General features: G+C 37.8%; 2 protein-coding genes across 7 annotated transcripts in view; one reads left to right on the forward strand and one right to left on the reverse strand.

Annotated features, from left to right (window-relative positions):
* The window catches only part of gdpd4a (glycerophosphodiester phosphodiesterase domain containing 4a), a 36265-nt gene extending 29839 nt beyond the window's left edge, over window positions 1–6426 (forward strand). For 2 of the 3 annotated variants that reach the window (XM_056265900.1, XM_056265898.1), the window contains exons 11-16: window positions 200–424; window positions 553–710; window positions 2931–3078; window positions 3169–3251; window positions 4152–4231; window positions 6064–6372. In XM_056265900.1, the coding sequence (XP_056121875.1) occupies window positions 200–424; window positions 553–710; window positions 2931–3078; window positions 3169–3251; window positions 4152–4231; window positions 6064–6176 (807 nt within the window). In that variant the 3' untranslated portion in view covers window positions 6177–6372. Of the gene's footprint in view, window positions 1–199; window positions 425–552; window positions 711–2930; window positions 3079–3168; window positions 3252–4151; window positions 4232–6063 lie in introns of all 3 variants that reach the window. The other variant, XM_056265901.1, reaches the window with a different exon arrangement.
* A 1135-nt stretch (window positions 6427–7561) lies between these two features.
* Window positions 7562–27768, reverse strand: part of myo7aa (myosin VIIAa) — a 56950-nt gene continuing 36743 nt past the window's right edge. For all 4 annotated transcript variants that reach the window (XM_056265889.1, XM_056265893.1, XM_056265891.1 and 1 more), the window contains 19 exons: window positions 25366–25593; window positions 24990–25157; window positions 22279–22396; window positions 22058–22184; window positions 21811–21980; window positions 20931–21121; window positions 20625–20749; window positions 19791–19948; window positions 18787–18940; window positions 18028–18183; window positions 16449–16554; window positions 15415–15528; window positions 15115–15202; window positions 14338–14444; window positions 14046–14231; window positions 13797–13913; window positions 13568–13651; window positions 12196–12315; window positions 7562–8972 (listed from right to left, as the gene is read on the reverse strand). In XM_056265889.1, coding sequence (XP_056121864.1) covers window positions 8880–8972; window positions 12196–12315; window positions 13568–13651; window positions 13797–13913; window positions 14046–14231; window positions 14338–14444; window positions 15115–15202; window positions 15415–15528; window positions 16449–16554; window positions 18028–18183; window positions 18787–18940; window positions 19791–19948; window positions 20625–20749; window positions 20931–21121; window positions 21811–21980; window positions 22058–22184; window positions 22279–22396; window positions 24990–25157; window positions 25366–25593 — 2610 coding nt within the window. In that variant the 3' untranslated portion in view covers window positions 7562–8879. The remainder of the gene's footprint in view (window positions 8973–12195; window positions 12316–13567; window positions 13652–13796; window positions 13914–14045; window positions 14232–14337; window positions 14445–15114; window positions 15203–15414; window positions 15529–16448; window positions 16555–18027; window positions 18184–18786; window positions 18941–19790; window positions 19949–20624; window positions 20750–20930; window positions 21122–21810; window positions 21981–22057; window positions 22185–22278; window positions 22397–24989; window positions 25158–25365; window positions 25594–27768) is intronic.

Consider the following 27768-nt stretch of genomic DNA (forward strand, 5'->3'; position numbering starts at 1 on the left):
TTCATGGCTTTGATCAAGTTAAATACATGTGGATTGTAGTTTAAATGTGTATAATGCAACATCTTTAAGCTCCTGAGATGTTGGATCTCATAATTGATCTATAAAACTGTTGTCAGATTGCATGCCTTATTAATTTGGCAAGACTGTGAGGTGTAAAAACTCAAGTTAACCAGTCTTCTCGGTCTCTATCTCCTCTCAGAGGGATCCTTTCAGTACAGCCTCCTCTCTCGATCTAGATGAGAGGGTTCAGGTCCAGAACCAGACTGTACCAACACTGAAAGAGTTCCTGAATCTGGCCGCTCAGCATGAGAGACTGGTGATCTTTGACCTCAGACGTCCACCCCGAGGCCACCCGTACAGGGACACGTGGATCACTCGCACCCTGGAGGTCATACACAACGAGTCCTTCATTAACTCCAGTCAGGTAGTTCATGAACCCTAGTTGGATGCTGACTTTAAACGATGGCATTATAATAAAAAAAATAGAAAAAATGAGCTGAAAGAGTGCCTTATGATGTATTATGGTGTGTTTTTGGGCCTATTTTCTGGTAGGTGCTGTGGCTGCCGGCTGATCAGAGGAGTGTGGTACAGGAGCTGGATCCAGAGTTGCAGCAGACGTCTGGAGATCATGCGTCTATAGAGGAGCTGCAGGAGGAACATATAGTCCGACTCAACCTCCATTACAGCTGCATGTCACAGGATCAGATCAGGTATGTCAGGTTGTGTCGCATGCATAATTTTTCAATAATTCAACGGCCCGGAGTCAATTATTCCGCTTATACTATGGCTACCACATCTCACAATGTTCAGATGATGTATTTCAAGACATTTGTCAGGCTTTTGTCCTTAAAACGCTCTTGTGTGTAGGACTAATTTCTTATGCATGTAGTCCCAAGCCTCTGTTGCTAATTCCAAAACGTCATTTTAGCGCAAATGCCGTTATTAATGCAGTTATAGAGAGAGAGAGAGATTGATCAAGTGTACGTGAATTACCTGAGTCTGTGCGTCTTCAACAGTGTTCGGCATCAGTGTTTCTACTAATAGTGAAACTGTAAGTGTATCTGCTCCAAGAACAGTAGCTTTTAAGTTGTTAAACTATTTTACTGATAAAATCGTCAGAGCAGCGCTGACAACATGTTTCTGTGTTCGTACTGTATGTGTGTGTGTGTTTGAGTGTTTGAGCGTATGTGCTGTCGGTGCATAATAAAACGCAATTTTGTGGCAAAAACATGGAAATAATTTGTTGTTTTTATCCTATTGTACGGTGGCCGAGAGAGCTCAACACGCTGCAACAGAAGAAAACACATACAAATAGAAAAAAACGCATGCAAATAGAAAAAAACACATGCAGATAAAAAAAACACCCGCAAATTAAGAAAACATCTTCATCAGTTTCACAACACACGTGTGCTCCAAATATTCACAACACCACCCAAATACAGAAACGCGCTGCAAAAGTTCACAACACAAATACAGAAAACGCACTGCAAATAACACAGAGCACAACGTAAATGTTTCCAGGGGAACCAAATAAGTGACGAACCCGTCTGGGACGTGCTGGCATAGATATCCATAAATCTATGTGTGCTGGTGCTTACAGCTTAAAATTCTACTTTATTTATTTATTTGTGCAAAACATACAGAGATTAATTTTTTTTTATGACATACAACTTGTATACAATGTACAAAATGTATTAACAATATGTTCAATGTCATCAGAATACAAATGAGAAAAGAACAATGAGCTGAAAACTAAAATAAATACATAAAAAAGATAGAGAAGAAGAACATGAAGGAAAGATATTTATCTATCATCAGTTACACTGTACAAATTGTTTCATAAAGAAAAGTTTCATAAGAAATTTTAGGTAATGTAGGGTCCAAAGTTTTAAAGTTGAGACACATACACGCATATTTTAAAAGCTTTTTTGTAAAGTAAAAATAAAAATGTATTTGCATCCGTTATGTTAACAGCATTATATTTCTGTGGTAAGAACAGCTCTTCAGCTGATGGACGCCGTGCTGCGTTGTCATGGGAACATCCCAGGTGAAAATAATGAGGAATTATGTTGTCTTTCGTTGCTCCTTCATCAAGTGCGTTCCACACGGCTACATAACAGCACACTAGAGCCCTGCTCACTCCAAAGTCCCACTTTAAGGGCTCTGCCGTCTCCCCTTCGAAGGGAGTATGGCATAGGGAAGCTCACGAGCAATAAGGACGTCCCAGCCGGGATCGTTACTTATTTGGTTCCCCTGGAAACATTTCCGTTGTGGTCTGTGTTATTTGCAGCGCGTTTATGTATTTGGTTGTGTTGTGAACTTTTGCAGCGCGTTTCTGGATTTGGAGTACACGTGTGTTGTGAAACTGATGCAAGATGTTTTTTTTCTATTTGCACGTGTTTTTTTCTATTTGCATGTGTTTGCTTCAGTTGCAGCGCGTTGAGCTGTCTCGGCCACCGTACTATTGTTTACTATATTTATTTGCTCTGTCAGTGTCGTTTTGGTTTTGTAGGCTGCAAAGACCTTTTAAATAACTGAAATGGTTTGGTGAGGTGAGACGGAACTATAATGTGGTCAAGAGTCAAGACCTGCCTGGAACTACTTTAGCCGTGCGTTTCCCTGATAATACTTGCACACCATAGAACGTTGTAAACCAATCAGATTCAAGCATTCCAGTGTGTATATACACACACACACACACACACACACACACACACACAATAAGAAATATTGTTAAATAGTATTCTACTTAAAGCAAAGCCTACCTTGAGAGCACAAATGAACACACTCACATCAGATGTTTTTCTTGCTTTTCGTCTTCTAATGTAATCTTCTGGTGCATTGCAGAGAAAAGCTTTACAATTAAAGTCTGAAACTTCTTAACGCGGTCCACTAACCTGAACCTCCCGTGAATGTGATTCTGATTTCAGAAAGTACGCCTCTGTGAACATCAGCACTAACCTGTACGTGATCAGTCAGCCGTGGTTATATTCACTGGCGTGGTGCGCCGGCGTTCATTCGGTCACTACCAACGCCCTGCACATCCTTAAGAAACTGCAGCGCCCCCTGTTCCTCATGGTGAGTTGAGCCTAGCATTGAGATCACAAATATTCAACTCTATCATTCAAAGGACCGTGACGATTCTTTTCCTCACACATCCTGGCGCAGACTCCAGACGAATACAGTTTGATGTGGATCCTGACAGATATCGTCTCTGCTTTCTTCATCACTGCTGTTTTCATATTCCACTGGTGAGTTCTGCTTCGACTAACCTGCTGTTTAGTTTCAAACATGCATGCATGACACGTTCAAGTATTTGCAGTCTGGTACTGTAACTGGCAATGTCCCAGTATTGGGACAATTGGCACACTTTTTTTTATTGCTTTTTTCCCAATCACATATTTTAGCAATCATTTTAAATTAGGCATCATTCGAAAGCTCAAACACTTCAAAGTATTGCTTCCAAGGTAACACAATAGATGATGGATAGATGATGCTCAATTTTTGTGATCGCAACTTCAAATTTGGAACACAACTTGGTTAGACATGCGGCTTTGATTTTCTAGCAACCTTAGAGTACAAATTATTTAGTAAAATATCAAATGTTTAGTTCTGTGCATTTGCTTTACAGTAACATTTTTACACTTGAATTTTTTTCACTTCTGCAATAATCTTTAGTCTTCTTTAAAAAGAGACCAACCTAAGTCTGTATTCCAATGCATTCATGAGTTACAACCATTTAAGTTCAGATCTGTTTTCAAATAGGGCTTTCAACAGGTTCAAAATCTTCCAGATCAAATTTGCATAATATCTGATTAATATCTCGCAAAGAGTATGCAAGATTAGAATTGCATCAATTGCAGTATGTACCAAAACATAGATTATGGGTAACATTATAGCCTCAAAAAAGCATTTTAACAATTTAACAATCCTCGGGAAAAAGGACCATTTTATACCAACACCTTTGGTTTTCTATTTTCAGGCCACTGTTTATTTGTTAGATTAATAAGAGATTTCTCTCCATCATTTTATTAAAAGCATGTTATTCCACGTCTTTTCCAATGTTCTTCCTCAGAATTCAAATTGAAGGCTTAAAAAGGGAACCATGCCAACATTCTGCTAAACTCCGCGTGTGATGTTTCCTCCTCCAGGTGGCGTGAGCGAGGTTTGCCCTTCTGGTCCGGTAGTAGACAGGTCAATGAGAATGGACCGTACAGCAAGTTCAGGACTGGTAAGTTGTTCATTTTTGGCTCGAAGTCTCTCATTGGCCATGGTTTTGGCACGTCGTCCTGCATGTGCTGTACAGATTGGTGGCTATTTTCAGAATGGCAGATGATCATACAACTGTTGCCAAATCTGCAATATACAACAGAGCACACTGTGTGTGTGTGATACTGTATCTTTGGTCAACCTAATCCAAACACGATTTTAACTCATCCTCCTTGCCAGTTATTTTATCTAATGACAAAAATTTGAATTCAAAATAAGCATATTTATTTCTGATGAATTATTTCTATTGTTGCATATTGTACCCTTGCTACATGGTGCTTTAAAAAAGCAGTACACAGTGTATACTACGCTTTCCATTCTGAACACAGCCAGAATGTTCTTGTGTACTCATTTGTGTGTATGTTATGGTTGATATGCAATATGTATTAGTACACGGTACACATTACATATAATATACACTACCGTTCAAAAGTTTGGGGTCGGTACGATTTTAAATACTTTTAAAAGAATTCTCTTCTGCTAACCATGGCTGCGCTTATTTGATTAAAAATACAACAAAAATCAGTTATAGTATTAAATATTATTCCAGTGTAAATCAGCTGTTTTCTGTGTGAATATATAGTAAAGTGTAATTTATTCCTGTGATCAAAGCTGAATTTTCAGCATCACCAGTGTCAGTGTCTTCAGTGTCAAATGATCCTTCACAAATCAGTTTAATATGAGGATTTGATGCTCAAGAAACATTTATTATTATTATCAATGTTGAAACAGTTGTTGGTCTGTCAGTTGTACAGTTTTTTTTTTTTTTTTTAGGATTCTTTGATGAATAGGAAGTTCAAAAGACTTTTGTAACATTATAAATGTCTTTACTGTCACTTTCGATCAAATTAATTATTCCTTGATAAATAAAAGTATTGATTTCTTTCCTCCAAAAAATAAAAATAAAATTCTCACTGACCCCAAACTTTTGAACGGTAGTGTATATATATTGTGTGTGTATATATAGCACGCACACACATGTATGTATAGCTTATGTATAGCTTATATACATATGAAATATTTTTATATTATTATAAATATGAAAATAGTTGATATATAGACTAGATATATAAACTATATAAAATAGTTTTTGCATGAAAGTCTGGGATTAAAATCTAAATCGGTTTCATTAGTTGAAGAATAATTATTATATCATTAATAAAAAAATAAATAGTTTTTTTAAATATAAAAAAAAAAAAAAATTTACTTAACTAAAATAACACTGCTTGAAGCCACCTTGAGATTTCATTTTAGTTTGATTATAGTTGTGTAATATTTTGAATTGACTGATGTTTTTAGTTTTCATGTTAATTTAGTTTAATTTCCTTAGTAATTTCATTGTGCTTTTGTCATTTTATTATTATTTTAATATGGCTATTTATTTTTCTTTATTTAATATTTCTTTAATTTATATATATATATATTTTTTTTAGTTAGGTTTAGTTATTTATTTCTTAAACTTATTTTAGTTTATTGGCAAGGCAAGATTTCTAATTTTCATTTAGCATTTTAACTATTATTTATATTTTATTTTATTTCAACGCTATTTCAATTAACAGATTAAAAAAAAAATAGTTAACGATATTAATCCTGGCTACATGTAAATATTTTACCTCAAAGTGGTTCAGATGACAAAAAAAAAAGATTTGGAAATCCCTGATTTAAATAGTAAACCATTTCTAAGCAAAGGAGAAGTAGAAAAAAATCGTATTAGTCCGATTTTCCAGCAACCGTCCCAGAAACCCTAGTTCTGTGTCCTGTGGCGCTGTTTGAATGTGACTCTCTGTGCTGTAGAACACTCTGAGGTCCAAGGCATCCGCTGGAACCCTCTGTTCTTTGACGGGCCGTCACTCTCCCTGGACCCTGTGCATGTTCCCCCTGTGCATGGCTTCCCCGTACCCATCTGACCCTCCATCACTCTCATTACTGAGCCGCTATCGTCTCTCTCCCTCCCCTGTACGGCAGAGCTGAGCGACGTCTGGTCCATCTCCAGCATCAGTGTCCGTGGAGAGGCTCAGAGCTCGCCCCTCACTCCCAATCTGCCCACCATTTCTGAGGAACCGCCCATCTGAAAAGACAACGGAGAGATCTGTGGAAGGCATAAAGCCTGCAGACCACCTTGAGCTCCAGCGCTGTCAGCATCATCGCTATATCAGCATCATCGTGCAATATATATATACACACACAGTATACATATATTCTGGGGTTTATACTTTGGCAGTACCTTGAAATTCATGTACCATGGTGTTTACATGGTACTCTGAGAGGTAATTCATAGAAAACATATGTTAGTGATATTTTGTTAAAAATATCAAATGTATTTGACCAATTATTGTCTGAATTGGTGGCATAAGATGAATCGATCATCCAGCTTCTTTTGCTTCTGTGAAGTTCGTTTTTATCAAAGACAGAATTTGCCTATTTTTCAACGCAAGCCTGATTACTGCAGAACGACGCATGGTAAAATAGACATCGCAAAGAGTGTTTTGGAAATATTTAAGATGTCAGATCCATTGCATGGTGTGACAAATTTGACCAACATTTACAATCAGGAAGACGATAACAAGCCAAACGGACAATCTGAATGTGAAAGATTTTGATGTTGGGATTTTTGACAGTGGAATTGCTGAAGTGAATTCGCACGCAACTTCTTGAGTTGTATAGAAGTGCTCTATTTAATCCGCCTCTGATAACACAAGGCTACTGATGAACTTGGAAATGTCTTTATTTTGGAAGTGGCCATGCGTGAGCTCATCGTACCGCAGACATGCAGCATGTTCAAACAGTGAGCGCTGGATTGCATACATGTTTTCTCGCTCTTTTCATGGGATGCTGCAACATTCCTGCCTGTATAAAATGCAATGCCTAGCGTGATTTCTATTTACTTAATCTTTCGATGTAACTCAAGACTGTAAATATGATTGTAAACTGACCTTAAATAATATTCTGATCTGATATTATCAGATTTTCTTTGTTGTCTCTTTTTGTTACTCTATCATCAGCACTTCTAGCCTAAATAAAAATATTTTTAGCAGACTCAAGATATGCCTCAATACGTATCTTTACAAAAGGTTTCGATCTATATGTGAGAATATCAGCATCACATCACAGAAATATTGAACCCATGTTATAAACGCTGCACTTTTTACAGGAATGTTTCATATAAAGTTTTATTCATAACTAAACTGGTGCGTTACATAAAAGAGGTTATTTATGGCAAAATAACAGTAGTCAGAACTTTATCTGCTAATCACCACAGAAAAACAAGAAACAGACGTGCTCTGTAGTTCAGGTGAGTTTCTGATGTCACAGTGAGTCAGTCAAATAATTGTGCTGAAGGACATATTGGTGCAAATAAAGGCCATAAATGAACTGAAGAAAAAGTCTAACAGATCAAACCTACTCTTCCAATATACACAAGCATCAACAGTTTCAAAAATGGAAAACTACGGCGTCATTCTATCGTATCTATTTATCAGCTACTGGGCGAATCTCGTGGAAACATGTCTAGGTCACATTTCAACCCAAAATCATTTCAAAGGAAGAAAGAAAGACAAAATTACATTTTTACATTGAATCTTGTTTTCAAAAGCATGAAGATTTTTTTTTTATGGTATACGCTATGTAATGCCTACTAATTTTCTTTATCTCAATGAATCCCAGTGCTTCTGGACATTTTTATGCACTATAAAATGCACTTTTTTTTATTACTTTTTAATGTTTTTATATTATACATCAAAGGCAGTGCAACCAATAGACTTCTACAACTAGCTTTCTAAAAACATTTCATTTTCCTGTATGCAAAATATAATTTCTTTATTTTGCTTGAAATGGGAGAAATACGATCTGAAACAGTTCTCGACTTGTTTCTAGGGATGCAATTTTAACATTCTCTTTTTTCCTTCCTAAAGTACACGTACACTACAAGTCATAGCTGCATGAATGTTGAACATGTAACAATTTTTCAAGCCTGTAAAAACGGTTACCAATATTCAAAAAAAAAAAAAAAAAATAGTAGTAAGGCATGCAGTTTAACAATATTTTAAAAACTTAAATTGAAATCACAGAATTCTCGAATTCTATCAAAACCCCTAGAAACTCAGGCAAGTATTTTTCTTGTGCATTAACAGTGTTGTTTACCACCTAAAGAATCCAAATACTGTTCGTTCACTGCAGTGATTGTGAGGAATACAGCGGAAAATTCCAAAATGTTGATGAACGCTTTGCGATGCATGTAGCGAAGCCATTCCAGTTCGTGTTTGACTTGGCTGGATTTCACAAAACGTATTAAATGGTACCTAAATTGTGCATTAAGTCATACTGTAGAACACATATTCTGGAGCAAACCATCCAACAAAAGACACATAAATCAGGTTCTTCACGCCATTTCTAAGGAGGCAAAGTCCCTTCAGCTTTGCTCAGAGGTAGTCATCCTCACTGGAGGCAGATGAAGAAGAGTCTTCATCGGGGTACACGGAGCCCTGGGAGCTGGCAGAGGGGGTGCGGCTCATTCGCCACAGCTGGGACGCGAAGGCCCGCCCCCAGCTACAGGGCCGACCAATAGGGCGCAGCAGACGCACCAGCTCCACCGCCTCACGCCAATCAAACGTTCACTTGCTGTGGCCGCGGGAGTTACGCTGCTTGCTCATGGTGGTCAACATCTGGCTAATGTAGGACGTCAACAGGTCATCCATTTTGTAGCCCTGTTATGAAGAAAACAAATTTCCTTTAATAAATTATTTACTATATGAACCTCGTTAAAAAAGGCAAATAGCAGCACAGTTGCATCATACTAATAATTATGTTGCATGTAGAGTAAAGCCCCGTTCACACTACAAGCGACTTTGTCGCTGCAGGTCGCCAGTGTCTGCGCTGGAGGGCGTTCCCACTACTGGTTGCCTGGTAATGTTTGTGAGTGACATTCACGGATGTTACTCTGTTGTAGACAACAAATACGTTTTCTTGCCGCTACAAACAAACATTGTGGAAGGAAAAGTCGAAATATAAATGGAATCAGTACATAAAATGCATTATATTAAAGATGAACATGAAACAGTGAGTGCTCTTTGCCATCGCAGCTATTTAACTGCAGCAAACGGGCAAATACCGGTCTATCTGGGTTCCCGAAACCATTCAGGCACGGAGTCGGTACGGTGAATACCACTGTATGTACACGGAGATATATGATAAGGACAGTTTCTGACTGCTAAAATGAGCTTCTCAAGAGTGACGCGCTCCACTGACTTCACTCCTATTGGTTGTCGTATGGAGCTAGAAATGTGTCTTTATTACATGCGAGAAAATAAATGATCTAAGAGAAGAAAAAAAAAGTTTGAGAGAAAAAGTTATCACACTGATAGCAAAAAAGCATTTCATGAGAGAAAAAATAATAGAAAAAAGTTTTCATACCAATAGCAAAAAATAATATTTGAGACTAAAAAAAGTTGAGAGAAAGTACTTTCTCATAGAGCATAAAAAAATTGAAATTAATTTCATATAAATTTGATTTTTTTTTTATTATTTCTGAGAAAAACATCTCTCTCAAAATACTTTGAAAAAAAATCTCAAATATATATTTTTTGCTATCAGTGTGAAAACATTTTCTCTCTAAAAAAAAGTGTTTCTCTCAAAACGCTTTTCTTTGCTCTCGATGCAATTTTTTGCTCTCGTGTCAGGATTTTGCTTTAGCTGTGAAAATTGTGTCATGGGCGGGGCCACGTTCTTTTTTTCCTATTGGAACGTTCCTATTGGCCAGTCGGGTGAGCATCATCTTGTCTTGGGAGTCGAACTGAATCATTACACCATTGTTCGCGTTCGGTTCACCTAGATAGATGCCGCCTCTGCCTTAGTTGAGCACAGACACTCCAATGTTTAGGTAAAATGATGACACACACACAACTCGATGGGTAGCTGGCTGAGCAAGTTCAGCATCACTGAAGATTAAACATTAAAAAATAGCACTCATGCAAGTTTACCTAGCATGATGGCTAATTAATAATTAGCTTTACTAGCGATTAGCAAGCTAATAATATAATGCACATTCATTCATGAATATGAGTGCTATTTTTAATGTTTAATCTTCAGTGATGCTGAACTTGCTCAGCCACTCCTAACATAGGAGTTGTGTGTGTCATCATCTTACTCAAACATTGGAGTGTCCATGCTCAACTTAGAGCTTAGATCGGGCCCCAAAAAATCAAGCCCGACCCTACCCGAGCCCGTGCACGTTGTGTCCGAGCCCGGCCCGACACATTAACTATAATTATGAGCCCGAGCCCGATTTAAACCCGACCATTTTAATAAGTGGGTCGTTATAACTGACGTTCTCAACTACTTTCCATGTTACTTTCTCCTCCTCCTCTGTTCTGCACTTCCAAATACTTTCAAGTTAGCCTACGTGTCGCCATCATACACATCAGCATACATGCTCCTGATAAATTATGTGTTATTAAAGCATTAACACACAAACCACTGTTATAACATAAAATCAAGCAGGCTACTGTGTGCATGGTTTGGCATGACTGAATGCGCGCAAAGTGCGCTCCCTTAATAATTCCTAAAGCTGACATCAGTTCATCGCGATCTCACACATCTCTATTATTATCAATGAAGATGACTGCACAATGAATCTTTCATAATATATACACTTTGTTTGTTATAATTAGAGGATTTGCCAGCATACAGAATTCAGCTCTGAACAAAAAGTCAGTTTTGAGCGGTGAATCTATCTTGAATACTTCTGATTGGCCATTGCGTTCAAGAAATCAACACATATGTCTGTGATTGGCTACATCGCTCAACGCTGCAAACATGTTATAAAACAAAACTCTGGCCTGTAAATCATTTGTATTTTGTTTTAGTTGTTCTTGTTGCTTTTCTGCAACAGATGAATAAAAATATATTCATTTTTATGTTTTATTCATAGATATTTCTAGTTTGCGGGAGTCCCACGAATCGGTTTATTCTCCCGCAACCCACACACACACAGAGTGAGTGCATTACAGCCCGCACTCGGCCATCAAATCTAGTCCCGCGCCGCACTCTTTTGCGTTGGGAGTGCACGTCTCTAGATCAAAGGCCCGGCCCGGCCCGGCCCGAGGATAGTGACGGGAAATATCGGCTCGGGCTCGGGCAGAGAATCTAAACTCTAAGGCAGAGGCGGCATCTATCTAGGTGAACCGAACGCGAACAATGGTGTAATGATTCAGTTCGACTCCCAAGACAAGACGATGCTCAAACCGACTGGCCAATAGGAACGTTCCAATAGGAAAAAAAAAAAGTGGCCCCGCCCATGACACAATTTTCACAGCTAAAGCAAAAACCTGACACGAGAGCAAAAAATTGCATCGAGAGCAAAGAAAAGCGGTTTGAGAGAAACACTTTTTTTTAGAGAGAAAATGTTTTCACACTGATAGCAAAAAATATATACTTGAGATTTTTTTCAAAGTATTTTGAGAGAGATTTTTTTCTCAGAAATAATTTTAAAAATTTCAAATTTATATTTTTTTATGTTCTATGAGAAAATACTTTCTCTCAAAACTTTTTTTAGTCTCAAATATCATTTTTTGCTATTGGTATGAAAACTTTTTCTCTCAAATATTATTTTTTCTCTCATGAAATGCTTTTTTGCTATCAGTGTGATAACTTTTTCTCTCAAACTTTTTTTTCCCTCTCAAATCATTTATTTTCTCGCATGTAATAAAGACACATTTCTAGCTCCATATTGTCGCTCCTGAAATTCGCTCTTCATTTGCATAAAGTTAAACAGATCTCAACTTTGTCGCGTCACCAGACACGCCCCATCCGGTCGCCAACGTTCGCTGTCGCGCGTGTTGCCGGAAATCGCCCGCTCCCCATTGAAATGAATGGTATTGTGTCGCTTTGTCGCTTGTAGTGTGAACAGGGCTTAAGTAGAGTTTCTCTCACCAGTGAAGTCTCACACAGAAGTTTGCTGCCTTGAACCAGGTTCCCGATAGTGATGTGGAAGTACGTGTTCCCGCTGCTCCAGTTGGAAATCTTCGTGAAGGGATACGTGGTTAAAATATCCTGCGGATCAAGAAAACAGGAAACGCAAGCATCACACTGGGATCAGTACGGAGAGCAAAAACATTGGACACACACCATTAAAATAACTGTTGCTTGAAATCAAATAAAATATAAAAAACTAATAAAAATGACAAATGCACATACATTTAGTAAAACTAAAATATAAAATAAAAGCATACAATAGTATGTATATAATACTAAATATAAATAGTATTATTTATATACTATTATAGTATTAATTGTATACTATTAAACTACACTTAGTTTGTTTGCAATGCATTCTAGTTTATTCCTAAACTTGTTTTATTTCAGCTAGTTGCCAAAGCAACATTTCTCATTTTCATTTAGTTTAAATTTATACTAGAAACTAAAACTAAATAAATATTAAAAACTATATACACATTAAAAAGACACTGTTACGGTTTTTTGTATTTTTTATTAGTCATAGTTATATTTATATATATCATATATGTCTGTGTATATACTATATATATAGTAGTCAACATTTGAAGTGGATCAAAAAAGTTCATCAAAGTTGTCCTAAGACAAGAACGGGTATTGTTCAAAATTCATGTATGACTTTGAAGAAAGGTTTTGATCCACTTCAAATGTTGACTACTGTATATATATATATATATATATATATATATATATATATATATATATATATACACGGTCCTATGGACTGATTGGTCCATATATATATATATACACACATGCACACACACAAACATATATGATATATACATTTTATAATATATACAGACACATATATTATGTAAACACAAACTTTTATGTTAGATGCGATTAATCGATTTGACAGCACTAATATATCAGTATACTATATCACTATTATTTTAGTATCATCGAGATACTATTATATATATATATATATATATATATATTAACAATATGTTGTGATTTACAAACATTATAAATCCTATAAACATGTATTTTAGTTTCCCTCACTGAACAACAAATCCTTTCAATTTAACAGTATTCACAACTGAACAAGAAAGAAAAATATAAGAACAAAACAAACATAAATTATAGTGCCATTCATTATAAATGATATTTATTATAAATACCAAGCCTAAGTGAATTTAAAGGAGAAACTGAAACTATCGGCATGTGGAAATACGCTATACAAATAAACATGGACTCACTTCCTCTCATTCGGCCCCAATCCAAATGTGTGCGCATGTTTTGTGTGCTTGACGTTAATTGCATTATATAAGTTGCGAGAACACACCTTGTTCTTGGGGTCGATTAGGCTGACTCCATATTTGTTGATGGCTATCAGCAGGATCTCGGGGAAGTGTGGCTCGGTGGTTTGCTACGGGAGCAAAATTTAAAATATCAAGAGACTGATTGGTCCATCCAAAGAAAAAAAAGACATACTGAACACTGAGCTCCAAAAAGCTTATAGCAAGTAGGAAAATACCAGCTTTCCAAACCACAAGTGAATATAGCACAGTTACCTTCACTTCAAAAAAGGCTGAACCAAACGTGGGCCATTTGAAAATGAGCTTCAGAAACATCAGCTTGGCTTCTTCCCTTGATTTCCCAGCTTGTCTGTTGAAGAACGCCACAATCGACTGCAACAAGAGGAGGGACAGATGAGGGCGAGCCAGTCGGATCATAAAAATGATGTATATTTAGTCAATACAACTACAGGGATGTTTATTTAAAGGACGCACACAGCCAAGAACATTGAAAGTGTGACAAACCCTTTTCCAGTCGTCAGGCGAGAGCTGGCGGATCAGGTCCTGAGGAATCAGCTCCTTCAGCATCTTGGGAATACTGGGAAAGTGGGATTTGTCATCCTCAAATTTGACCCGGTAGATCAGAGCGCCGAGCTGGAAAACCTCTTCTCTGGAGCATTTGTGGTATCCACGGAGATACTTAGGAAGTTCCTTCACATGGGAAGTGTTATAAAGATAAGCTGATGTATATAATTCAGGGTTTTATCCCAGTGTCTGTGGTTTCATGATGTAGTATTTGGATGTTTATGAAGCTCACCTGATAATAATGGAAGATGGAGTCTGCGAAGGAGTCTTTGCCTGGAACTGTGATCGTCCACAGCTTCTTCATGAAAAACACCTGGTAGGTCAATGAAGGCACTATACCTGAACACCAGAGGAAGACCCGTTATGTTACAGTGTTTACTTACTGAGCAGGCTTTCATTCTGCTACCCTTTTCCTAAAAATACAAAACTACACTTTGGCAGTGGATACGGCGATTGTAAAACCGTTGCACTTCAAAAGTTTGGGGTCAGAATTTTTTTTTTTTGAACAAAATAATACTTTTATTCAGCAAGGATGTGTTAAATTAATCAAAAGTGACAGTTAAGACACTTGCAACGTTGCAAATAAATGCTATTCTTTTTGAACTTTCTATGAATCAAACAATCCTGAATTTTTTTTATCACGTTTTCCACAAAAATATGAAGCAGCACAACTGATTTCAAAATTGATAATAATAAGAAATGCTTCTTGAGCAGCAAATCATCATATTAGACTGATTTCTGAAGGATCATGTGACACTGAAGACTGGAGTAATGATGCTGAAAATTCAGCTTTGCATCACAGGAATAAATGACATTTAAACATATTCAAATAGAGAACAGTATTTACTATATTTTTGATCAAATAAATGCAGCCTAAGCTTTTCCCTTTCAAAAACATAAAAACATCTTACTAACCCCGAACATTCAAATAATTCCAAATGTAATGTTTTGTGAGTACACATGACAGAGTAAACCATAATTGTGCAGTAGATGTTATTCCCGGTTGTACCTTCTTTAGCGGGTCTTGCTTTCTTGATCCAGTCTGTCAAATGGCGGACAAAGTCAAAGAAGAAATCACCCTCAGGTACACTTATCACCTATAATGCACAAAACCAGATCAAATAATATGAAATACATCTTGATAGGAATTGTATACTATTGTATTCCCATAACCTACCTAGTTAATGGTTAGAGTTGGGTTAGGCATGAAAGATTGTTCAAGGACAAAAGATTAGGGAACATGTGCTACATGAGCAAAATCCCACTGAAATCCCACAGATGCTGTTCTTCCTCACAGTGTGATGTTTACCTTATCGGAGATCTTGACAAACAGACTGAAGCCTTCAGGTGATTTGAGCAGCAGTCTGGTGGAGATGTTCAGGCAGAAGTCTTTGGCCTTCGTGCTGGACTCCACCTCAAACGCCTGAAAACAGACAACGGGAACCTTCACAGTCTGCCTTTACCCATCCAAAGACCGTATCCAAAATATTCCGGGAGGGTTTAACCCTATAAAACCTAATGTATCATAGTTGATTCACAAAATTCTAAGGCTTCTAAATCAGCAACATGACCAAAATGATGCTGAAAAGCCTGTTCTACACAATCTACTTCTACCTTCTGTCGTTTGATTGATAGTTTATACTTTTATTAGCAAGTAACAGGTCTTTTAGTGTAATTCTAAAAGGTTCACACGCGTTTGTATGCTGTGAAAGTAAATGTAAAAAATAACTTTTATATTGCTAGTAATATTTCATGATGAAAACTTGCTGGACTGAAGCAACTTATGTTTACTTGATTATCCATACACAGAAAAATCATGTTATATGCGAGTATCAAATATGATCCATCCCTCAGTCATCAATATATTGCATTGCATTGTTTCTCTGTTGATCATAAAACTAAGCATTTATATATCAACTAAGACATACAGTATTATTGGCAGATATAAAGCGACAACTGATATGTATATGCATTTTATATAAGTAGTCGCTATATTGTTCTAAAAATCTTGTTGATTCACATTGAGAGTGATAAGAATTTCATCTTACTTTTTGGTCATAGAAATATCAGCAACTGCACCAAATTGCATATTTTTGCTCAGTTTGGGCCTATGAATAAAATTGAGCTGTCTTTTTTCACCATATTCTCACAATATGATTCTATATGAGCCATAAAAGCCTGATGTATCCATTTAAAGAAAAATCTTTTAAATTAGTACGATTTTCACTTCATGTCAGGCTTTACGGGGTTAAAAGCAGAAATGTGAAGCTGACTTTAGCATTCATAAAACATTCTCATCCCAATATATTTGATGAGTCATAAGCATATGAAAGCATATCTCACCTCATCTGTGTCATCAGGAAAGTACACTTTATGAAAGATCTGTGTGGTCTTGTGCTGAATAGCCTCCACCTCGACCAGGTGAGGGGGATATTTTCGGGACCCGTTCCTGCACACAAACACACACATACGGCATCCATGATGAGACATTCACACTATAAAACTCCTCACACAGACGTGTCATATTCATCAGAACTAGAAAACATCCCAAATAAAGCTCAGAATGGAGCTGACAGACAAAGAAAAACAGTGTGAAAGAAAGAGATAAAAAGGACACAATATCAAGACAAAAGTGCTTCATTTCACACTGCAGATATATACATAATAATTACAGAACATAATCGGAGGGGAAGGAGCCTTCGGGAATAATGCGTAAGCTTCAGGAAGAGCCATTTTAGGAGTATTGGCGTTCAAGTTGTTAAATCGTAATTACGACAGCAGGTGTGTTCAAGTCACTTGTTCAACCACTTTTATGGTTAGTGAAAAAGTGATTCATTACAAGCGGCTATTTACATCTTAAATTACAACTAATAAGATTACTGTACAAATAACCACCTCTACAAAGTCTTGGATTACTTATTACTTTGTAAATCCCATATCAATCTCGACCAGTTGAACAATACAAAGATAGACATGAAACGGCTCTTTTAATTCTTTCAAATAATATAAAATTGCATGAATTATTCTTGAACTTACCAATGTTTTTAAAGGGAGAAGGTAACATTAAAAACATACATTTTAACATTAGACGTTATTTTGATGTTAAATCCTCTATTGTTTTATATAGAATTCTTCTAGTCTATACAGTATTTAATGCATTTACATCATAAGTAACTAATTAGATTACAGAAAAATTAAGAGTAATCCCTTACTGTACTTTTTCAAGGGAATAATTAAATTACAGTAATGAATTACACCTAACACTGCTGAACAATATCTTAATTACAAACAAAAATAAACTACAAAGTGAAGAACACAAAAATGCACACCAGGCCTTTTTTTACTCTCTCTTTTTTTTTCTTTTCTTTTTTTTACAAATTTACCTTCAACCACAGAAGTTGCATCCATTGCTTCTGCCATGTTTTTTCACTCACACATCCTACTTTGTGAGTTTCCATAATTAACACATAATCATGGCTTTGTCGAATTTGGTGTTCATGTGCATTCAAGTCGTAAATGCGATCTTTCTGGCATGACTTGAATGCACCATATGTCTGAGAGTTTATGTTGTCTTTGCTTCTCCAAAAGCAGTGAAGTATCACCAGCTCATCAGGATAAATAAGTTATATGAAGGAAGACGACAGCTGTAACCATTCTAAACTGTCAAAGAATTGAAAATAAAGAAATAAAAATATAATAAAATAAATAAGCGGTCTTAGAAGTGCCCTTCTAAGCCAGTTCAACAAACCAGGCACACTACATTTACTGTTCTCTCTGACAGACAAAATGCCTCTGACATGGACATGCTACTCCAGATACGACTATCTTTGCGATATAAATAGGCTCTAGATACAATATATGCATGCCTGTTTGTGCATGTACAGTACATGCAATTGTACGTGAGGTGAGGGAGTGTCGTCACCGTAAAGCTTTCTGCAGTCTCTGCATGCAGTCAGGAGCCAACGGGTGATGTTTCTTCGACTGTAGAAACCTCTGGACGTGTGGTAAGAGGACGTTACTGGGAGGGAAGAGACCGGCACACAGCCAAAGCAACTCCCAGCCCTTCTCCTCACTGTACCTACACAAACAGACAAAACATTGCAGTTAAACTATCAACAGCTGATATGAATGACAGCGAGCAGAACATACACTACTGTGCGAAAGTTTGAGGACATTAAGAAATTAAAACCTTCATTCTGCAAGGATGCATTAAGTTGATCAAAAGTGACAAATCTTTTGTAACATTCTAAAGGTCTTTACTATTTTGAAATTCTTTTGAACTTTCTATTAATCTAAGAATACTAAAAAGTATCACAGTTAAAAAAAAAATAATCTGAAGCAGCACAGCTGGGCGATTTAGTTGTGAAAACACAACTGTTTTCAACATTGATAATAATAATAATAAGAAGAAATGTTTCTTGAGCAGCAAATCAGCATATTAGAATTATTTCTGAAGGATCATGTGAAGGAGTAATGATGCTGAAAATTCAGCTTTACATCACAATAATAAATGACATTTTAAACTGTATTCAAATAGAAAACAGTTATTTTAAATTGCAATAATATTTCACAATATTACAGCATTTTTTATCAAATAAATGCAGCCTGACATCTTTTAAAACGGCAGAGCTCATTGGAAGAAATCACAGCGTCTGGCTATGTTTGTAAAGGAGGGACATACTTGACGTGGTTGTCAGTCATTTGTTTGAGTATCTGGCAGAAAATCTCGTCTTTAAGAGGCTCCGCCTTCAGCGCACTCTCGAAGATCTGATCCGTGAGCTCGTTCACAGAACGAGTCCGCTTAGATGGATAATCGCCCATATATTTCATTATAGGTGCAGGAGAGCAGGTCAAGGATGATTAACGTTCAGAAAGAAGATAATACCCATGAGCTTCTAGTGTTAAAGTCCCCCTGTAGTCAACAATGTTATCCCTTAAAACTCATTTTTAATCACCAAAATGACATGTTTAAAAAAAAAAATCTTGAATGTAACTCTACACACTTTCCTCACTTAGTGTTTGCAGTTCTATGAATATGCAAATTAGCCCCGCCTCCACTCACTCACACCAGCTCAGACGATCACACATTGACGTGTACACATTGGTTGCAAGGTAGTTTGTGACGTCAGAAACACCAGCGATTACAAACCACGTTATTGAGACAGGCTTTGGTTCACTGCAGTTTTAAGGAGAAAATATTTAACAATGGTGCTGACTTATTAATTTGAACATGGTTTGTCTTAAAGCATATTAAAAACACCACATAGACATATAAACAACATTAAAAGCTGGATTTTCACCTCAGGGGGACTTTAAGAATAAAACCAAATTAAATCACATTACTCTCTAGCAAAATAACATTTTTAATATTTAATGTTTAAAATAACACCTATTTTAGGGCATAGGTCATATTTCAGGGCAAAATGAAAAGAAACAAAAACATAAAGAAAATAAAACCTATTTTAGGGCCCAGGTCATATTTCAGGAAAAACAAAAAATCAAGCCTATTGAAATAGGCTTTATTTTCTGAATTCAACACACACACGTGTGTGTGTGTGTGTGTGTGTGTGTGTGTGTTTGAATACAGAAAATAAAGCCTATTTCAAGCCCAGGTCAGCCCAAAATATGAAAAGAAAGATATGAATTATATTTTTCATGCATCTGTGTCTGTTTTCTGAAGGATATCAATGAAAGCCATGCAGGCCTCCTGGGAAAGCTCCTCATGGCCCACACACTTCTTCAGAAGGGCCTGCTTGATGGGTTCTCGAGTGCAGCTCCACAGTTTGTCCTTCCCGCGGTTCTTGGTGATCATCACTCGACTGAGAGTGTGTTTGGGAGGAGGCCTGGATGAGTGGAGAGGGTCCAGGGTCAATGAGGGTCATGTATACGCATTTGAATGAGTTAATTGTGTATATTCTTTGATTTCTTTGTTCAATTAAATTGTATTTTCTTTAGAAAAACCTGCAATGATGAATAGTGCACAATAAGACCAGGAACATGTATTAAGAAAGTAAATAGGGACATGTGGCAAGGGGGGCGTGGTTTAGCGAAGTCTGTGACGGGAGAGAGAGTGGGAGGACGAGGACTTGTAAGTGGGTCAAGTGATAACACCTGTCTCTTGTTTCAGTAATTGGGTGGAGGGACAGGATATAAGCCAGCAGGAAGCAGTGACAGGAGAGACCTGCACACGCTGGGACTCGGAGCACGCGCAGAGGAACTGCATGACAAAACCGACGACACGCGTTTTATGTTTATTTTGGGTGTGTTAAAAGCCCCGCCTTTTACTTTGTGCTTAGACTGAAGTCAATAAAGAGTCTACCGAGTTCCAGCCAGCGATTCCTTGTCTTCTTCCTGCCCACAACAACGAACATTATCACAGGACAATTTTGCATTGCCTTTAAAATCAAATCAAAAGTAAAGACTTTAAGTAAGAGTCCTGATTGCAGCATAACTATGAATTTTATTATTTAAAACAGACGATGACGAGACGATGTAGGGACAGAAGTGGTGTCTGTTCACCTGAAGTAGTCGTATGAGAATTCCTCCAGAGTATACGGCTTTATCCTCTCCTCCGTCTCCGTTATAGGGACATGGGAAATCCGGATTGACTCCTGACGTTGGTCTGGTGTCATGGTAACCAAAGCCTGAGCCGTAAAGTCACAGAGAGTGCACGAGAGAGAGAGAGAGAGAGAGAGAGAGAGAGAGAGAGAACACAAGACAGGGACAGAGAAAGGGAGAAGGTTTAAGTAGAGACATGAATCATACAAGACTGAAATTATAAATATGCAACGACCTCTAAACATAATGTTAAAAAAAAATCAGTACCACGATTTCAGGTGCAGGTCTAACGACTGTGGGCAGCACATAAACACAGTCGGCAGGGAAATCTCCTTTCTGTTTGGTTCTGTCGTTGATCCCGTGGGCCCAGCCTGACGTCATGACCTGCTCGCCCGTGTCCTGGTCCAGCAGAATGAGGTCGCCTTTTAGGAAGCTCATGAACGTCGAATCATCGCCAGCTGATCAGGAGAAATGAGTTACATGAATGAAGAGAACGACTGTAAGTGATGCTAAAGAAATGTCAAAAAAATGTCAGTCAGAAATAAAATAAAATAAATAAAAAACAAAATAAAAATACAATTTTATGTATTGTGAGTGACCAAATAGGTTTATTTATTATTTTATAATATATTACAAAATATTAGCATTATTTAATATAGAGAACTGATGTTAACAAAAGAAACCTTATTGTAAAGTGTTACCATTTTCTTTTGATTTCGGACTAAAATATGATCTGGGCCCTAAATAGGCTTGCAAAAAATTTATTTTAAATGGGCCATAGGCTTTATATCTTTATATTTTCATATAAAATATAATTTCATATTATTTTCTTTTGATTTTGGTCTTAAGTATAAAATGGGCCTTAAAATAGGTTTTATTTTTAATGCAAAATTTCTTAATTTTTTCTTTTGATTTTGGGATGAAATATAGAATTATATATAATGAAAGATAGAATTATATATATTTTTCTTTCTGGGCGCTAAAATAGGCTTTATTTTCTTTATGCGAAATATAATTTCTTCATTTTTTTCTATTGATTTTTGGCTGAAATTTAATCTGGACATGTATTTTAAAGATTTATTCGTTTAAATGAAAGAAAAAAAAAGTGTAAAAGTCCATTGATATGATGTGTTTGTGCTTCTTTAACCTGGACTGGGGTTGTCCTGTAAGGCCACAACAAACTTGGATCTCTTCCTGAGACCCTCTAGGAAGGTGACCACCAGGTCCCGGATGTCCTCTGCATTATTAGAGGTGAACGTGTACTCCTCTGCTTTGATGGTGGCTAACGTGAAGCTCTGGGCCTGAAGCTTCCCCCCTCTGGCAAACACAGAGGCTTTTATCTTCAAAGCTCAAATCATATCAAACCTCCAAACAAGACTCAGTGAAACCCGTACCTGCTGCTGGACACACCGGTGATCTCTGGGAAAGAAAGCTCCAAAAGAACCTGCTCTTGCTCGTCCACAAAGTAAACGCCTGTCCAGTTTACAGCCACTATCACGTCATTCTTGGGTAGGCTAGGACCTTCAAACAGATTCAATATATCAAAGCCATCTGTAAACATGCAGAACAAAACACAAGAACCTTATTAATGTGACATAAATTGCGCAAGAAATACCTGAGAATTTAAAGGCCTCGTAGAATCTTGAGAATAACAAAGGCCACTTATAACGAGCAAAATCCACGACTTCCTCCTTCACTTTCTGAGGGTCCACCCTCTTCTGAGTGTAGATTCCCTACACACACAACACAATGTGTTACTAACAACGCTAACATTTTACAAACTAACTAACAATGCGCAATACATTTGTTACAGTTTTTATTCATTTTTAAAATTAATTGTTAGTTCATGTTAGCTGAGGATCATTAAATAATATTAACAGACATAAATGTAGATTTTAATAATGTATTAGTAAATGTTGAAATGTATTTTTCATTGTTAGTTCTCGTAAACTAATATAGTTAACTAATGTTAACAAATGGAACCTTATTGTAAGGTGTGTCCCCTAAAAACTTCTTTGATTGTAGTGTGACAATTCAAATACATCCCGATGACTGAGTTCAGAATGGCATACTACCTACTACTTTTGAAGGAAAGAAGTATGCAGTGTGTATACTGTGCATGGTGTTTATTTTCTATTTGCATTAAATACTTACAGTACATCAGCAAAAATGTGCAGAATTCAACCGAAATACACTGTGAGATACTGTATCCCACAATGCAATGTGCTGAAATGACTTTCCGTTTCCATTGTGACGAATGAACCGACAATAATATCAGCAGTTGTTTTATAACACAGGAAAGGATAACACTGAAAGGATTTTTCTTGACTCATTTGACCGAACTGCCAAAAGTTAAGACAAAAAATTGCTAGTCTAACAAAAACATGTCTAGGACACATTTTATCCCCAAAATTCTAACAATTTTTTAAAAAGATTTTATAATTTTTCTCATATGCGTTATTTTATACAGAGAATGAGATTTTTTTCTCAAATGTAATCAATTTTCTTAAAGCTGCAGTCCGTAGCTTTTTTGGGGTTAAAAAATTATCCAAAATACATATTTGAGAAAATACATAACCAGCCAGTGTTCAAAACTCTCTGCTTGCCTTAGCTCGATTCAAAACGGTAAGCTTGTAATAATGTTTTTAATTCCAGTGGTACTGGTGGATTTCCGCAGGAAATTTGAGCATGTCTTTGCGTCATTACGTCACATCTGTACACATAAAGAAGGAGTCTCGGCTAGTATAAGCTATATTGCGTGTGAGGATGTTGGAGGTGGAGATTTATAGCCTTTTCTCACAGCACTTGATATAATTAAACTAATAAATTTGATGGCGGATCCAGAAAGGTTCAAACAACAATCACCAGTGACAACTAGAGATTCACCCGCTGTAAAATGCAAAAGACTTCGGAGTGGCTACAGAAAAAAAGAGACTGTAACCGGACCCATGCGAAAACAAGGATAATATCGGAAGGGCATTACATGTAGTCATTAGATTTAATCAGCAAGATTTACTGCAATGTCAGAACCAGAACAAAAGTGGATGTTACTTACTTGTTCAGATTACATTTTCCAGTGAAAATGATTATGTTGGTCATACTTCCAAAAAGAATAATCTGTGATTGCGAATGCCAGTATCCACACCGGCGGTGACTGACAGCTGCACACTCTCCTCAAACATTGGATTCATCCGCGCTGTGCCGTGCCGAGGCACAACTCACTTAAAGTTGATAATTCCGCGAATGACTGCAATTGCAGATTTCGAACAGAAATGGCGACAAAGAGGAAAAACTGCGGACTGCAGCTTAAAAAAAAATGACACAAATATAGAAAATCTTAATGATCCTAAAATAAGCTTTTCTTAATGCAAAATATAATTTCTTTTTTTTTCCGCCTAAAATATGGCCTGGGCCCTAAAATAGGCTTTCATTTCTTTATGCAAAAATTACGTTTTCTGTAGATTTTTAAGCCTTTTTTAAGATTTCTGTTTTAAAGCCTATTTGTGACAGCTAATTTAATTCTCATTCTCTTCATTTAATATATACTATATATATATATAAAACAATTTTTTGGTGGGGGGGGGGGGGTGAAATATGAAATATGAAGTATTATGAGATTTTCTCGACTGGACGCCACTTGCTGAATGCAATTAGTGAAATCATGTGGCACAATATACTGTAGCACATTACTCTTTAAAACATTTATCATGTCATACTGCATGCTATTTAAAAAAATAGCAGGTGGCATACAATACTGAATATACAACGCAGTATGCAGTAGACTAGTCTTCCATTCCAAATATCACATCTAAGGCCTGGTCACACCAAGAATGATAACTATAAATGCTAAAGCTCTTTAAAGCAGGATGGATTCTGATTGGCTGCCAATGATTTATCATTCATCAGCTGGAAAAAATCATTGTTAAAGTGATTCTAACTATATTGTTTCTCTATCCCGTCATTGTTATAGTTGTGGTGTGGACTCATCCCTGGTGTGAATGGGCATGAGAAGGATTGTTCACCCAAAAATGAAAATTCTGTCATCATTTACTCACCCTCAAGTTGTTCCAAACCTGTATGAGTTTGTTTCTTCTTCCGGACACAAAAGAAGACATTTAGAAGAATATTGGTAACCAAAAATATGGGGAAAAAAATGTTTGGTTACCGACATTCTTCAAAATATCTCCTTTTGTGTTCAGCAGAGGAAATAAATTCATACAAGTTTGGAACAACTTGAGGGTGAGTAAATGATGACATAATATACATTTTTGGGTGAACAATTCCTTTAAGTCCATTCATATGACAGTTGAGATGAACTTTTGCCACCTTTTTGTGTGCAGCCATTATGAGCTGAGCCCATCTCTCCACGGTTTTGGCCGAGCTGATCTCTCTGTCCGGGATGTAGGATGGAATAAGACTTAACAGGCGTTCCACAAGAATCTCAGAGCCGTAGTCCACGTAGTACTGTTGTGACGCCAGCTCCGCTAGATCCTCCTCCTCCCGGAAGATACAAGATACAGAAAGAGTGCAAGAAAAATAGATGTGCGAAGACAAATAAAGATCATCAAAAGAGGAAAAGGAGAAACAGAAGAGTAGAAAAACAGACAAAAAGCAAAAGAGAAAGAGAATATTCCCTCCTTAGAAATATAGTGTGAATGATAACTCAATTTATTGGCTTGTTTTCTGTGTCTGAGGTTCATACCCGATCACAGCGGTATTCGCCAAACTTGACGCCACGCACGATCTGCTGGTAGACAAGGTTTGTAGCGACGGCGTCCTCCGCTGGGTCGTGCCAGGGGGTGAATATCTCCTTCCTGAAGAACAACCTCCAGGGGGCGTTGCGCTCCTGAGCGCCCTGCTCTTTAGCGTACTGCTCACACTGGGAAACAGCGTCCATCACGTGATCATTACCGCTGCCCAGAGAGGAAACCTGACACAAATAGAGTCCAAAAAAACGTTCTTAACCCTGTAAAGCCTGACATAAAATAACAGTCAGAATATGTTTATTGAAACTTTAAACAAAATATTTGTAAAAAATCTAAAGGAAAAACAAAACAGACATTTATGGCTCATATAGTACGATATAGTAAGAATATGGAGGAGAAAAACACCTGAATTTTATTAAGCACAAAAAAAACCCCAAGCAATTTAGTGCAGATGCTGATATTTATATGGCCAAAAAGTAAGATTCTGATAACTTGTAATATAAATCAGTGAGATCTTTATAAAAGTATAGCAAGTACTTAGAATAAAAGCTGATATTTATAAGCATTTTTTGCGTTTCTGCCAATAATATTCTTAATAAAATATTGAAATGTTATATTTAAATATAAATATTTAAAATATTTAGTTTTATGATCAAACCTCTGTAGTTTTAAAACATACAATGCAATGCAATAATGATTAAGGGACGAACAAATAAAGGTTCCTGATAGATTATATTTGATTCTCACATTTTAACATGATTTAAAAAAAAGAAAAAAAAGGTTCAATAATCAAGTAAACCTAAGATGCTTCAGTCCAGTAAGTTCTCTTACGAGAGGTTCTCTCGTATTGCGTAAGTTTAGTTTATGCTACGGGTAAAGTTCATCTTTTCTCGAGATGTGCGGCGACCGGAACCCGGAGGCCATTCTCCCCCTGGCCACACATGCACAAGCATGGGAAGCCATTCCAGGGGTTTCAGAGTGGGTGCTGAGCACAATAAGACAGGGCTATGCACTACAGTTCGCTCGCCGTCCCCCGAGTTTTCACGCTCGGACCGAGTCGACAGTGAGCGCGAAAGTAGCACATCTACTCCGCGCAGAAATAGCCAAACTGCTGTGCAAAGGAGCTATAGAACCAGTGCCGCCTTCTCTGAGCGAGTCAGGCTTTTACAGCCGTTATTTTCTCGTACCGAAGAAGGATGGAGGCCTGAGGCCTATATTAGATCTGAGATTTTTGAACAAAGCTCTCATGAGGAGACCGTTCAAAATGATTACAACCAGGCAGATCCTCGTGCAAATTCGCCCGAGGGACTGGTTTATATCTCTTGATCTGAAAGACTCGTATTTTCAGATACAGATTATACCCGTCACCGGCCATTCTTGAGATTCGCCTTCGACGGCCAGGGATATCAGTACACCGTCCTCCCGTTCGGCCTGTCCCTGGCACCCCGTACATTTACGAAGTGCATGGACGCGGCGCTCGCCCCCCTCAGATGTCAGGGTGTGCGAATTCTGAACTACTTGGACGACTGGCTGATTCTAGCACAGTCAGAGATAGAGCTCGTATCTCACAGAACTATGCTTCTCAGTCACTTGGAAAGATTGGGTCTCACGGTCAACTGGACCAAGAGCTCATTACAGCCCAGCCAGTCAATCTCCTTTTTAGGGATGGAACTGGACTCCGTGGCTATGAAGGCTCAGCTGTCGACAGAGCGCGCGCGCCGTGTTCGACACCTAGCCGTATCTTTCCAGAAGGGCAGAACCGCCTCCCTGAAAAAATTTCAGAGGATGCTGGGCTGTATGGCCTCAGCTGCAACAGTGCTTCAGCTGGGCTTACTGCGCATGCGCCCGCTACAACGCTGGTTGAACGCCCGCGTACCCCGTCAGGGGTGGACGCGTGGCTACAAGCGGATCAGGATATCTCAGAGCTGCATTTCAGCTCTGCAGCCCTGGTTAGCGGCCAATTGGTACCAGCAGGGGGTGACAATGGGAGCGAACTCAGGTTGGGGCGGCCTTTTCGAGGGCAGACCGGTCTTTGGCCTGTGGTCAGACCGAGAGAAATGCCTTCACATAAACTGTCTGGAGATGCTGGCGGTCGAGAACGCGCTGAAGTGCTTCCTCCCGTTCATACAGGACCAACACGTTCTAGTCCGCTCGGACAACATGTCGGTTGTGTCCTACGTGAACCGCCAGGGCGGTGTCAGATCCAGGAGCCTCTGCGATCTGGCAGAACGCTTCCTCGTTTGGGCCCAGTGCTTCCTGCGCTTTTATACGCTAAGCCACACCCCCTTGCACGGGCTGTGACGCGTAGTGGGCGCGAAGTGCCACCATTGGGCGTGACGTCACGCCAGGCTCACTGGTAGGCTGCTGCAGTTGCCGCAAGGCAGCCAATGAGCACGCTA

Source organism: Rhinichthys klamathensis, unplaced genomic scaffold (genome assembly GCF_029890125.1).
Source record: "Rhinichthys klamathensis goyatoka isolate OS25496 unplaced genomic scaffold, OSU_Roscu_1.1 h1tg000242l_1, whole genome shotgun sequence".
Lineage (NCBI taxonomy): Eukaryota > Metazoa > Chordata > Actinopteri > Cypriniformes > Leuciscidae > Rhinichthys > Rhinichthys klamathensis.